The 14916-nt window shown below is 46.8% G+C and overlaps 1 protein-coding gene across 2 annotated transcripts in view; it reads right to left on the bottom strand.

Annotated features, from left to right (window-relative positions):
* DGKD (diacylglycerol kinase delta) overlaps positions 1-10452 on the bottom strand; it is a 118894-nt gene extending 108442 nt beyond the window's left edge. Inside the window, exon 1 of one of the 2 annotated variants that reach the window (XM_054479025.1) lies at positions 10268-10452. In XM_054479025.1, the coding sequence (XP_054335000.1) occupies positions 10268-10423 (156 nt within the window). In that variant the 5' untranslated portion in view covers positions 10424-10452. Of the gene's footprint in view, positions 1-9281; positions 9626-10267 lie in introns of those variants that run through there. The other variant, XM_054479026.2, reaches the window with a different exon arrangement.
* Positions 10453-14916: the final 4464 nt, after the last annotated feature.

The raw sequence follows: 14916 nt of genomic DNA, 5'->3' as shown, positions 1-14916 counted from the left end.
TTCAAATAGCCTAGTCAGGATTTGCTTTTGTATCCCATCTCACAATCTCTGTATTTTAACTGGAGCATTTAAGTTCACTTAGATTTATACGATTACTGATATACTGGGATTTCAGTCTACTAACTTACTGTCTGCTTTCTCTTTGTCCCAATTGTTCAGTGTTTTCTCTCTTTTCTTGCCTTCTTTCAGATTTAGAATCTCTGATTCTATTTTTCTTGTTTAGCTTAGATATCACACACTATCACAATTTTGGTGGCCACCACACAGATTACATACAACATGCATCCCTGACTTGTCTAATATAACTGGATCTTTGTTCTTCTTCCTGGAAATGGAAAGACTTTAGAAAAGTTCTACTCCATTTGCCTCCTTTCTAACCTACAGGACATTGTTGTCATGTATTTTAATTCTATATATTTTAAACTCAAAGGCATAATTTTTATAGTTAACAATCATTTGGTCTTTTCCACGTAGAAACCCTTTTTAAGTCTCCATTCCTTCCTGTAACTCTAACATTTAACTTGAGCATTTTCCTTTAGCCAAAACAAACAAAAAACACTTAATGTTTCCTTTAGTGTGGGTCTGCTGGCAAAAACATTGTTTTTGTTTATATGAAAGTGTCTTTATTTCAACTGTATTTTCTGAAGGACATTTTTGCTGCATACAGAATTCTGGGTTCACAGTCACTTTCTCTGAGCACTTAAATTTCAATAGACTTTTGGTTTCCATTGTTTCTGTTAAGAACACAGCTGTCATTCTTTTTTTGTTTGGTTTTTGTTTTTAGAAGCAAAGTCTCACTCTGTTGCCCAGGCTGGAGTGCAGTGGTGTGATCTTGACTCACTGAACCTCCGCCTTTCTCTCTTTCTCTTCATCTATGGTTCTCAACGGTGCTACAGTCATCAGTTGCTTAACAATGAGGCTATATTCTGAGAAATGTATTATTAGGTGATTTCATCCTATGTGAACATCATAGAGTGTACTTTCACAAATCTAGATGGTACACACCTAATCTGTATGGCATAGCCTATTGCTCCTAGACTACAAACCAGTAGAGCACATCATTGTGCTGACACTGTAGGCAACTATAACTCAATGGCAAGTATTTGTGTATCTAAATATAACTAAACATAGAAAAGGTACAGTAAAAATATGTCATAAAAGATGTTTAAAATGGTACACCTGTATAGGGTACTGACCGTAACTGGAGCTTTCAGGGCTGGAAGTTGCTCTGGATGAGTCAGTGAATGACTGGTGAGTGAATGTGATGGCCTAGGACACTACTGACCAGTACTGTATGCTTTGTAAACACTGTACACTTAGGCTATACTACATTTTTTTTTTAAAGACTTTCTTTCTTCAATAACAAATTAACCTTAGCTTGCTGTAATATTTTTACTTTATAAACTTTTAATTTTTGACTCTTTTGTAGTAACATTTAGCTTGAAACACACACACACTGTACACCTGTACAAAAGTATTTTCTTTATATCCTTATTCTATAACCTTTTTTTCTATTTTTAATTTTTTTAATTATTTTACTTCTTAAATATTTTTGTTAAAAACTAAGAAACAAACACACACATTAGCCTAGACCTACAGAGAGTCAGGATCATCAATATCATTGTCTTCTGCCTCCACATCCCATCCCACTGGAAGGTCTTCAGGGACAATGACACGCATGGAGCTGTCACCTCCTATGATAACAATGCCTTCTTCTGGATACCTCCTGAAGGACCTGCTTGAGGCTGTTTTACAATTTGTTTTTCTTTTTTCTATAAGTAGGAAGAATATACTCTAAAATAATAAAAAGTATAGATAGTAAATACATAAACCAGTAACACACTTGTTTATTATCATTATCAACTATTATGTATTGTATATACTTGTATGTGCTATACTTTTCTACCACTTGCAGTGCAGTAGGTCTGTTTACACCAGCATCACCACAAACACATAGGTAATTCATTGCCCTACAACATTATAACAGCTACCACGTCACTAGACAATCGGAATTTTTCAGCTCCATTATAATCTTATGCGACCACCTTTGTCCATGTGGATCATCGTCCGGAAACATCACTATGCAGAGCACAGGGGTGTACCAGGAATTGATTAGATATGGTTCTTTCAGTTCATACGGCTATCGAATCTGTGGATGGTACCTGTTATTTGTTGTAGAAAATTCTCAGGTATTATCTTTTCTTTCTTTTTTTTTTTTCTATTTAAGACAGTTTCGCTCTTGTAGCCCAGGCTGTAGTGTAATGGTGTGGTCTCAGCTCACTGCAACTTCCACTTCCCACGTTCAAGCGATTCTCCTGCCTCAGACTCCTGAGTAGCTGGGATTACAGGCATCTGCCACCACGCCCAGCTAATTTTTGTACTTTTAGTAGACACAGGGTTTCACCATGTTGGCCAAGCTGGTCTTGAACTCCTGACCTCAGGTGATCCGCCCACCTCAGCATCCAAACTGCTGGGATTACAGGTGTGAGTCACTGCACCTGGCCACATTATCTTTTCAAATATTGTGTCTCCTCAATTTTCTCTCACTTCTCCTCTCTTGTGACAATTAAACACAAGTAAGACCTTCTTACTATATCTGTCTCCCACCATCTCCAAATTTTTCCATTTTTTATGTCTTCAGGCTTCCTTGTGGGTATTTTCTTCTGAGCTATCTTCTGGGTCACACAATTTTTTCAGCCTGGGTCTAATCTGCTCTTTTTTTGGTTAGTTAATTTTGATCACTATGCTTTTCGATTTTAAAATTTCTTTTATTGGCTGGGTGCGGTGGCTCACGCATGTAATCCCAGCACTTTGGGAGGCCAAGGCGGGCAGATCACCTGAGATCGGGAGTTCGAGACCAGCTTAGCCAACATGGTAAGACTCCATCTCTATTAAAAATACCAAAAAATTAGTTGGGCATGGTGATGGGCACCTGTAATCCTAGCTACTCGGGAGGCTGAGGCAGGAGAATTGCTTGAACCCAGGAGGCAAAGGTTGCAGTGAGCCAAGATCATGCCACTGCACTACAGCCTGGGTGACAAGAGTGAGACTCCATCTTAAAAAAAAAAAAAAAAAAAAAAAAGTCTAGTATCTTTAGTAGAGGCGGGATCTGCCATGTTGGCCAGGCTGGTCTCAAACTCATGACCTCCAATAATCCACCTGCCTCGGTCCAAAAATGCTGAGATTATAGGCCTGAGCCATCACGCCAGTGTGGACTAGAATTTTCATTTGGTTCTTTTCTACAGTTCCTAGTTCTCTGCCAAAACTCTCAATCTGACCTCGTATCTCCTCAAACACAATAAGCATAGTTGTTGTAAAGTCTGTGTCTGGTATCTACAAGCCCTGCGGATCTGTCCAGTCTGTTGTTTCTATTGGTTTTAACTCAAGTGACTTGCCTCCCTTGATGTCTATTTTTTTTAACTGTATGCACAATAATGAATTTACAAACAGACTTGTGAAAGTCATTAGAGGCCTCCATTGATGTTATCTCCCTCTAGAGAGGATTAAAGTTTGTTTCTGTTGGGAATCTGGAGACACTAGTACACTGGGATTACTTTAATTTCAGAGGACTGAGGTGACTTGAAGCAGGGCTGCAGTCCTTCCAAAGTCTTACTTCTGGCTCCTGCGCATTCCTTGGAAGTGACTTCTTTGGATCCCAATCCAAACTGTGAGGGGAGGGTGTCACCCAGGACTGTTGCCCTTTGGCAGAACCTGGCACCTCAGCCCTGCTAAGGCACTCGGATAGTCTCACAGGGCTCAGCCTCTCAGACAGTCTCACAGGGCTCAGCCTCTCGGACAGTCTCACAGGGCTCAGCCTCTCGGCTCCCATGTTTGTTTTGCTCAGGACCCAGTGTTCGTTCCCCAGGGCTGCCCTAAGGGCTGCCACAAAACTTCAAGGCTTAAAACAAAACTCAAAAACAAAAAAACTTGACTGTCTCAGTGCTCTGGGGGCTGGAAGTAGGAGATCAAGAGATCAGAAGGCCGCACTCCCTCTAAAGGCTCAAGGGGAGATTCCATCTGTTATCTCTTCCAGCTTCTGGTGGCCCCAGGCATTCCTTGGTTTGCATCAACAGAACTCTAATCTCTGGCTCTGTTTTCCCATAACCTTTTCCTCTATATGTCTTTCTGTCCAAATCTCCCTCCCCTTTCTCTTATAAAGAAACCGACACTGGATTTAGAGTTTCTCCTAAGTTCACGATGATTTACTCTCAAAATCTTTAATTGGCCAGGCACAGTGGCTTGAGCCTACGTTCCCAGCTACTCAGAAGCCTGAAGCAGGAGGATCACTTGAGCCCAGGAATTTGAGACCAGCCTGGGGAATATAGCAAGACCCCATCTCAAAATAAAAATTTTTGGCCAGGCACAGTAGCTCATGTCTGTAATTCTAGCACTTTGGGAAGCCAAAGGGGAGGATCGCTTGAGCCCAGGAGTTTGAGACCCCAAGCATGGGCAACATAGTGAGACCCCCGTCTCCATAAAAATGTGTTTTTAAATTAGCCAGGCGTCATGGAACGCATCTGGAGTCCCAGCTACTCAGGTGGCTGAGGCAGGAGGATTGCCTGAGCCCAGCCAGAGACTGCAGTATGCCACTGCACTCCAGCCTGGATGACCAAGCAAGACCCTGTCTCAAAAAAAAGAAAGAAAACATTTTTAAAAGATATTTAACTAATATCTAATTATGCCTGCATCCTGAAGTTCTAGGTGGACCAAATTTGGTAGAGATGCCAAATCCACTACAGATGCCACTACAGATTCCAAGGTCAAAAGCAGCCCCAAATACCACACTCACTTCCACAGACCTTCAGCCACCCCAGATCCTAGTCCAGAAATTCAGCATCATCTCATTAGCAGACTGTGCTTGGAAGAATGGCGCCTCAGTCACTCAGCTCACCACTGCCAGAAGCAGAAGGCACTGCTCCCTACTCACCTTTCAGACCCCAGCCAGTCACTGCCTCAAGAAGCCCTCCTAGACCTCCCTGATATCAGGTCAAATTCACATATGATGTCCTCTCAAAGTATTCTGGCCCTCTCCTCATCAGCACCCGTCCCTATCACAACTTTATATTAACCATGTGATTGTTTTATTAATGTCTTCTAGACTATCATCTCTAAAAATTTTTGTTGTTGTCGTTACTCAATAAGATACCCCTAGTGCCTCGCACAACAATTAACAATGTTAAGATCTCAAATATTTGCTGTTAAACTGAACCAGTGAAATAAAAAATATAATACCTAGCCCATGGTATTCCCACTAGTACTCAATAAATTAACAATTTCTTTAAAAAATGCTCTTTGTTAATTTTCCACCAGATTTCTTTGTATTTGCTCTTCTGGAGCTGAGAGATGGAGACTCAGACTAGCCTGAGCTGGAGAAAAATGGAGTCAGGGAAATGATTCCTATCTGGGATTAAAAAAAAAAAAAAAAAGAACAATCAGAAAGACAAAAAATAATCAAAAGCAACCATTTAGTGATCATCTACTATACATCAGCCACTATATTAGGTGTTCTACACAGATTATCCCATTTAATTCTATGAGTTAACATCCCCATTCCTATTTTATGGATGTAACAACTGTTATTTATATTTTACAGACATGGAAACTGAGACTCAGGAACACAGAGTTAACATTTACTGTCACTACAGGCAACCCAAGAACTAATATTTTCCATGTTTACAGATGAGGAAACCACGTCTTAAGGGAGGTTTAGACACACTGTCCACAATCGCATGCTTCATAACTAGAAGCGCAGGGTCTGAAGCGACTTCATCTGACACCAAAGTTTAGACTCTGAAATCCGACAATAAAATGGCATTAAAAATCTTTTACATTACTTCATCCCTACTAGGATGGCTAGTATCAAAAGAGAGATAATAACAGGTACTGACAAGAATGTGGAAAAATTAGAACCCTCCTCATACACAGCTGGTGGGAATGTAAAATGTTATAGCAGCTTTGGAAAATAGTCCGGTAGTATTACCATATGGCCCAGCACTTCCACTCCTAGGTGTACAGCCAAGATAAATGAAAACCTATGTCCACACAACAACATGTACATGAATGTTCACAGCACCATTATCCAGAATAGCCAAAAAGTAGAAATAACCCAAATGTCCATCAACTGATAAATGGATAAATAAAATACAGTGTGCCTGTAGAATGGAATATTACCCAGCAACAGAAAGAAATGAAGTACCGATACATGCTGACATGGATGAACCCTGAAAATATTATGCTAAGTGAAAGAAGCCAGACCACATATTGTAAGATTCCATTTATGTAAAATGACCAGAATCAGCAAACACAGAGACAGAAAGTAGATTCTTGTTGCCTACGGTTGAGGGAGTTGAGAGGAAACGGGGTGATGAAAATGTTCTAAAACTGACTGTGGTGATGGTTGCAAAACAGCGAATACACTAACAACCACTGAACCACATGCTTTAAATGAGTGAACTGTATCCCATGTGAATTATATCTCATAAAACTGTGGTGCATTTTTTTTTAAGTTTTTTACAACTTAAGCCCTTTACCTAATTTTTACTAGTCTTCATTTTACAATGGAAAAAATGCTTTGTTTAAATTTAAAATCAGGAATCCAAGCACTTTCATGCTCATATCCAAAAAATGTTAACTTTTTAGAAACTGTTAAATAAATTAAACTCTTAACTGATAGCTTCGCAGAATTTCACGGTTCTTCACTGAAATTTCAAAATACCTTATAATGTGCTGGTGAATGTGCTGGTCGGAGTGTTAGCTCCATTTTCTTTCTTTCCATTCTAGCTATGCAGTTCTACAGAGTCATTACTGTGTACTGTAGTCAGGAAATACAAATGAAGTAATGTCTTTGCTGGGGACAGCTTCAACTCTAAAGAGCTCGAACATATTAAAAAATCAGACATGCATGAAATGCTAAACTGATAAATGGCCATCACAGATCTGCACACATCAAATTTTCAATATGCTAAAGATCTATAACCTGAAGAATTATTTGAAGTTTGGAGAGGCTTCTCTTTACATGTGTGCCATAAGGTCTTGTTTTTCAAAGTGTGGTCCACGGACCAGCAGCATCAGCATCTTCTGGGAGCTTGTTAGAAATGCATATTCTGCCAGGTGCATTGGCTCAAGCTTATAATCCCAGCACTTTGGGAGGCTGAGGTGGGTGTATTACTTGAGCTCAGGAGTTTGAGACCAGCCTGGGGAACATGGCGAAACTCCATCTCTACAACAAAATACAAAAATTAGCCAGCATGGTGGCATTTGCCTGTAGTCCCAGCTACTTGGGAGGCTGAGGCAGGAAAATCACTTGAGCCCAGGAGGCAAAGGTTGCAGTAGCTGAGATCATACCAATGCACTACAGCCTGGATGACAAAGTGAGACCTGGTCTCAAAAAAAAAAAAAAAAAAGAAAGAAAGAAAAAGAAAAAGAAATGCACATTCTAAGGACCCACCCACCCTAGACCTACTCAACCATAATCATCATTTTAACAGGATCCCCTAGGAGATGTGTCTGCACATTAAAATTTGAGGAGCACTGTTCTAAGACATTCTCTTTTGTTTTTCTCTTCATTAAGACAGCTCTGACTTGCACTAGACTAATATTTTAAAAGCCTGACATACATACAGTTCTGGTCCTGGGCCAGCTTGTCCTCAGATCCATTCTTTGTCCTTCTGCTCCATCCAAGTTGTGAAGGAGGTGACCCCTGCAAGGCCAGGGTTCCCAGGCAGGAGGGGAACAGTACATCCGCAGCAGCAGCTGCGCCCTCGCAAGGCTCCAGCCACTGCCAGATGGACCCCTTGTGACCCCAGTTTTTGGTGGGTGACAGCTGTCCCTGGAGTCTGAAATGCCATCTCCTTCCTTCACCCTCCAACTTAGGGGTGGCAGCAGTTTCCTGCTTGTTGCCTCATCTCCGGCTGCCTCACTGCAGCCTGCACTCTCAGTTCTCCCATCACCTGTGTGACCACTCCCCTAGATTACATTCCTTCTGTTCTAAATACTTAAGGTGAGTTCTGTTTTTCTTTTTAGACTCAGACTGCTATCCCATACCATTTTTGATGTTTCTATTATGTACCAAAGATACCAGAGGAATTTTGTGAATGGCTTATCTGCTGGAAGAAAAATGGAGCTATTACATAGTCAACCTCGCATTCCCACATTCTGACAATCTCTTAACAACTCAGAAAAAAATCAGCCTTAAGCTATCTGTACAGCAGATGTGACTGTATTCAGAAACTCTAAGTCCTCGGGGTGTATTTTTAACAGTCTACCCATCACTCCTCCTCAACCAGAACAGCTGGTATAGCAGCTATTGTTTTAGGAGAAAAAAGAAGGAAAGCAAAAACACCTCCTAACCAACAAAATTCTGGACACTGGAATCTCCCAGGAATCAAATCTCTCTCAACACAATCTTGATCTTAATCAACCTTGTAAATCACATGATCCACCCCACACTGGTCAGTACCTTGCCTGGGCAACAGGAGAAAGCAACTGCTATCAGTACCATTTAGGGCTATGTGGAGATCTTTCCAAAAGCACATCTGATCCATCATCCCCATACTTTTAACAATCCTCTGCGGCCACCTCTTGCCCAAGGCCAAAAAGCAAACCCCTCAAAGGACCACCCCTTCGAAATTCAGCCCTAATCAACCCTGCCAACTAATAAGTCTCATCAACGTGATCCACCTCTGGCCCAACTTCTGATCATTTCGCAGTTGTCCTTAAAGCTCTAGACGCAACGTTCAAATATGTAGAAGGCCATTTCTTACCCACTTAGCCTGGCGAATTCTTTATCCCTCAAGATCTCACCTTAAAGGAAATCTCTCCTGCCTCCCCAGGGCAGGTCTCTGCCCCGAGTTTCCACAGCACTTACAATGTTGTCATGTCAGGTGCACAGGTGTCCATCTCCCAACTAGACTGAGAATCCCTAGGTGTAGAAACTGCCTTCCATCTTACGCTCCTGACCATGGTTCCAATACACAATACACATCCACGTTTACGACCTGTGACACCCTGGGCAAGTCATTTAACCTTGATTCTATTTCTATTCCAATTCCAAAAGAAGAGATGATAGCATCCAACTTATTGGGTTCTCACCAGTACTAATAAACTAACCACGTCAAGTGCTGTAAAGCTAACCCAAGAAAGTGCCTGGCACATAGAAGGCTTATTAAAGAATTGTTATTTGCTATTGCTATCATTATTATCACTACTGCTACTGTTATACCCGGAACAAAGCAGGTGTTCGGTACCTATTTGCTGAATAACTGGAGCACTTCACAACAAACCTGTTTGTAACATGTTAGGACCTCAGGTTCCCCCATCGCAGGTATCAAAGGCTGACAGAAGAGAAGGTTCCCACGGTGAACGGAACGGCTGAACCTAATCCGCCCCGGAGGAAAAGCGCACTGCAGCAGGAGGAGAAAGTCCGTGCCAACCGGATCTGCCAGCGCTTTCCCAGGGACCCAGCCTGCTCGAGGCCACCTGTCCAGCCACCTGCCTGAGGAAGCAGTGTTCTAACCCGGCGGGCTCACCTGGAGCAAAAACCGTAAGCAGTTTTCAATAGGAAGCAGAATGGGAAAACAAACGGTGCAACTTTCCTCCTGCAAAAAGGACGTGCGTCTTTATCTAACATTTAGCGTCAGGAGTTCTCCGTGGAGAGTTGGGTGCCAAGCGGGTGCGCGGTCCCCGCTTTGCTGAGAGAGACGGTCACTGAACGCGCATCCCTTCCTTCCCTTTTGGGATGAAGGGGTGAAGGGGTGATCCCTCGCACCCGGGTGCGAGCGGACTTCTGAGGGCACCACAGGGAAGTCTGCAGGGCACTCGCGGGACACCACCCGACTGCTCCTGAGAAACGTGCAGAACCGGGGTTTGGGGACCGCGCACGCCCGCGGGGCGCAGCCGGGAGCCCCCGCGTGGGACCCGCTCAGTGGCACGAGCGCAGTCCCCCGCATCTAGGCCTCAGTTTCCTCCGGGTCCTCGCGGCCCAACTCGGCGCGCGCCCCCCGCCCAGCGCGCGGCCCCCGGGGGCGCCCACCTGCGCGCCCCCCGCCCGGCCCCGCAGCCGCCCGCCGTCCGTCGGGGGCCGCGCGCTCCGCCCGGGGCGCCGGCCCGTTACAGCGGCGGGGCACGCTCGACCGGGGCGGTGACGCCCGCGGGACCCCGGGCCGGGCCGAGCCGGGCCTGGGCGGCCGCTCGGGCAGGGCCACGGGCCTCGGCCGGGGCTGCCGCGGCGTGAGGGGCGCGCGCCCGGGCCGCCGCGCCGCGGGCTCACCTTCTGTCGGATCTGACCCGACGTGGACACCTTGCGGATGAGCTTCTGTGGGGAGCCGGGCTCCGCCTCGGGCTCGCTGTCGGACGACTCCTCGGGCGGCGGCGGCGGAGACGGTTGCGGCGGACCCGGCGGAGGGGCGCCCGCCGCCGCCGCCATGCTGCCGGGCCAGCGCGCGCACCGCGGGCGGGGGCGGGGCGGGGCCGGCGGGAGGGGCGGGGCCGAGGGCGGGCCGGGCCGGGGGCGGTGGGGGCGGCCTCCCGCCTCTCCTCGCCGCGCCCCCTGCCGGCCATGCGCGCAGCTGCAGACGGGGCCTCGCGGCCCCTCCCCGCCCCCACCTGAAGCGTCCCGGGGACCCCCGCCCACCTCTCCGGGCCGTGGCTTCTGTGTGTTATTTCTGGACGTGTTCTTGTTTCTGTATTCACTTCTTAAAACATCTCTACTCTTCCGCATCAAAATATAGGTAACCTCAGGCAGGCCGGGGCTGCGTCTGTCCTGCCCAGCCTTGTGTGGCCGAGTTTGGGGCGAGCTCGAATGCGCGCGCGCGTGCTGGAAAGAGACCCCGGTACTGGGACGGGCCTCGGGACGCCAGAGCTGGGATGCACCGCTCCATCTGGGAAGGCTTCCTGGAGAAAACGGTTATTAAGCAGAGATGGAAAATGTGAGCAGGAGTTGTGACTAGAGAGGGAACTGTGTTCTAGGCAGAGACCAGATTTGTGCAAAGGCCTGGAGGCAAGAAAGAACGAGTGTTCGGCGAAGACGGGGGAAGAAAGGGAAGCTGGTGCTTAGAGCAAGGAAAATGGCATTAAGATATGAGCCTCGGGGCGGGCAGGTCGAAGCGGGCTTTGGAAACCAGATAAGGGGTTGGAAGGCAGCAGGAAGCCCTTGAGGGATTTAACCCTGGGCGGGGCTGGGTCACCACGCTGGGGCCTGTGATCCGGGCTTTGAAGTTATCAGGGCAGGTGGACGCCCTGGATTACCGAGGGGCTGAGAGATAGAGACGTGGACTGAGATCCACGTGGGGAGTGACCAGCGACTGGAGGGAGACAGAGGTGACAGGAACGAGTCCCATGTTTCCCAGGGGGGCTGCTGGATAGTGGGCGGGTGGGGTCCAGCCCTGCTCTGGGCAGAAGACGAAGAAGTGCAGCTAGAGATAAGATCAGCTAAGTTTTCGGTGCCATCCAGATGGAGCAGGGCTTGGTGCCACCCAGAGGAAATGCTGTCCATCTGTCTGCCCTGCTCTGAGGGGCAAATCAGTAAGGGACTGCCCAGGTGTGCCCTCTCCCTGTCAAAGGGCTGCTGCTAGAGACCCCACCTGCCAACAGGCAGTCGCTGGTCGCGCCGCCCTGGGCAGTGACCTGGGGCTGCAGAGTGGCATCTGGCATGGGGACATGGCCAGGGGCATGGGCTCACGGCCAGGACAGAGGAGGACAAGGCCTAAGGCAGGAACAGTCTGGGACAGGCCAAAGGCTCCACGGTGTCCCAGGGTACTATAGCCACTAGCCACATGTGGCTACTTAAATTTCAATTAGTTAGAATTAAGCATTCCGTTCCTCAGTCACACGAGCCACATTTCAAGGACTCAGTAGCTGCATGTGGCTTAGCAGCTGCCACGCTGGATAGCACAAATATAAAACACTTCCTCCGTCCCCCCAGAAAGTTCTGCGGCACAGTCGCATGCTGAACTGTGTCCTCCCGTAATTCATATGTTGAAGTCCTAACCCCCAGTACCTCAGCATGTGACTGCATTTGGAGTTAAGGTTTTTAAAAAGGTAATGAAGTTAAAATGAGGTCACAGGGGTGGTCCCTAATCCGGTATGACTGGCGTCCTCATAAAAAGAGGAGATGAGGACACAGACACACACAGAGGGCAGCCCATGTGAAGACACAGGGAGAAGATGGCATCTACAAGCCAAGGAGAAAGGCCTCCGATGGAACTCCCCCTGCCGACACCGTGATCTCGGACTTCCAGCCACCAGAACTGAGAGCGTCAATTCCTGTGGTGGAAGCCGCCCGGCCTGTGGTGCAGTGCTCTGGCAGCCCTAGGGAACTCATGCAGGCACAAAGGGCTCCAGCCTCCCCACAGGGTTGGGACTTTTCTATCAATTAACTACATGTGGAGTGATACACAGAGGCAAAACCCTGGGGGGGGGGGGGTGTGCACGGCGGAGGAGGGGCGGGGGCGAGGACGCACAGGGGAAGAAACAGTTCATTCCTTTGTTCCGCGGGGGAGCCGGGTGATCTGAGCAGAGTTTAGGATTGGAATGGATAGGCCGGATACGAAGGGAGTTTCCCAGGAAAACACAAAAAGGGGGAGACTTCCCCCTACCAGGTGAGCAGAGTGGGTGACGAGGGATTTTGGTGAAGCCAGTAGCAAGGCGGGTGCGGGAGGCAGGGAGGTGAGCAGCGGCGCCAGGATGCAGAGTAGCCTCCCGGCCCTGCTCTGAGGCAAGGACTTCAGTCCCGTGGGCACTGGAGCTGGCAAGGGGGTTTTGGAAAGCAGAGGAACTCATGTATCTGGGCAGAGAATGATCCAGGGGAGAGAAGACTAGAAACAGGGAGGCCATTAAAATGCTGTTGCCGACCGGACGCGGTGGCTCACTCCTGTAATCCCAGCACTTTGGGAAGCCGAGGCGGGCGGATGACGAGGTCAGGAGATCGAGACCATCCTGGCTAACACGGTGAAACCCCGTCTCTACTAAAAATACAAAAAATTAGCCTGGCGTGGTGGCGGGCGCCTGTAGTCCCAGCTACTCGGGAGGCTGAGGCAGGAGAATCACTTGAACCCCGGAGACAGAGCTTGCAGTGAGCCGAGATTGTGTCACTGCACTCCAGCCTGGGCAACAGAGCGAGACTCCGTCTCAAAAAAATAATAATAATAATAACAAATGCTGTTGCCTACACCTGTTAGGAGCTCAGGGGACATCCAGGCCCCAGAACTCATCATTTTAGAGTCAAGGAGGCAAGGGCATGAACGTGACGGTTAAGAAGCAGAAACTGTGGCTGGAGAGGAGGAAATCTCCAATTGCCAGAAAGTACTGAGATTGTCACAGACAAGAGGAGCCAAGGAGACATGATGACTAAACGCCACGTGGGATCCTAGATGGGATCCCAGAACAGAAAAAGGACGTTAGGTAAAAGCTGAGGACATCAGAATTAAGTATGGGGCTTTAGTTTAATAATAGTGCATCAATATTGATTCCTGGGTAGGAGGAGGGTGAAGATTGAAGAACTACCTATCGGGGATTATTGTGCTGATTACTTGGGTGACAAAAGTGTCTGTACACCAAACCCCCATGACATGCAATTTACCCATGTAACAAACCTGCACATGTACCCCCTGGACCTAAAATAAAAGTTGGAAAGAAATAAGTATATTTTACTGGAAACAACATTTGAGTCATTCAGTGTGGCAAATGTAGCCTACTCATGTAAGGGTTAATAATAGGGGGTTTTTGGGTGTGGGGGACCTCAGTATAACATCTTTGCAACTTTTCTGTAAATCTAAAACTACTCAAAATAAAAAGTGTATTTTAAAAAAAGAGGATTAGGCTTGGTAAGAATTATGTTCTTAAAGCAAAGAAAACTCTGGCATAAATGTTCTTTGATGATGAAGCAGGTTTTTTGTTCTCCTGGTGAGCGCACAGTGCGGTTCCCCTGGAGATCTCAGGAAGGGCTGAGACATCAACTCCCCCAAAGCGGTGGCCTGGAAGAGCACATTCCCTCCGGTGCCTCTTTATTGAATGAGTCACACTATGAATCATCTCTAACAACAGCCTGCTCCGTGAGTCTACCCCACCTTGAGGGCATATCAAGGTGGCAGTAATAACACACTTCACGTCCAACCTAATCCTTCTTTGTGACATGTCAGTGAAGAGGCGCAACTCTTGTCAGAAAGAACCACTTCGCATTGGAGAATATAAAAGGGAAACTTGAAAACATGGGAATCATCCAATTTTTACCCTGAACTAGGGTCATGATTGACAATTGGAGCAGCACATTTCTCCACTGCATGTGACATACAGCTTCTGGTCCCCAAGAATGTGAAAACCAAAAACCACCACACACATTTCCAAATGTCCCCAACTCCCAACCCGCACCTGCCCTACTCCTCAAAGATCAGTAAATGCAACTCAGTCCTGTGAAATTAAACTGGAAGGAAGAAAGGTTTTTTAAATGTTAAAGGAGTAGGAAAACAGACACCCTAAAAAAGAATTAACTACACATGTGACAAAATTGCAGAGAACTAAATACACACACTAGTACAAATCCAGTTGTGGAGATCTCAGTCAGATGAGCAGACTGGTCCCACGTCGATACCCCGCTGGGATATTGTACTGTAGCTTTACACGATGTTGCCACTGGAGGAAGTTGGGTAAAGCGTTTCTGGGGTCTCTCCGTATTACCCCTTACAACTGCATGTGAATGTGCAATTCTCTCAATGAAAATTTCTTTTTTTTTTTTTCTTTTTGAGATGGAGTCTTGCTCTGTTGCCCAGGCTGGAGTGCAATGGCACGGTCTGGGCTCACTGCAACCTCCACCTCTTGGATTCCAGCGATTCTCCTGCCTCAGCCTCCTGAGTAGCTGCGATTGTAGGCACCTGTCACTATGCCCAGCTAATTTTTTGTATTTTTAGTAGAAACGGGGTTTCT

The sequence above is a fragment of the Pongo pygmaeus genome, chromosome 11 (assembly GCF_028885625.2).
Source record: "Pongo pygmaeus isolate AG05252 chromosome 11, NHGRI_mPonPyg2-v2.0_pri, whole genome shotgun sequence".
Taxonomy (NCBI): Eukaryota; Metazoa; Chordata; class Mammalia; order Primates; family Hominidae; genus Pongo; species Pongo pygmaeus.
The sequence above is the reverse complement of the archived record's forward strand: the minus strand, read 5'-3'. Positions and strand labels throughout refer to the sequence as shown.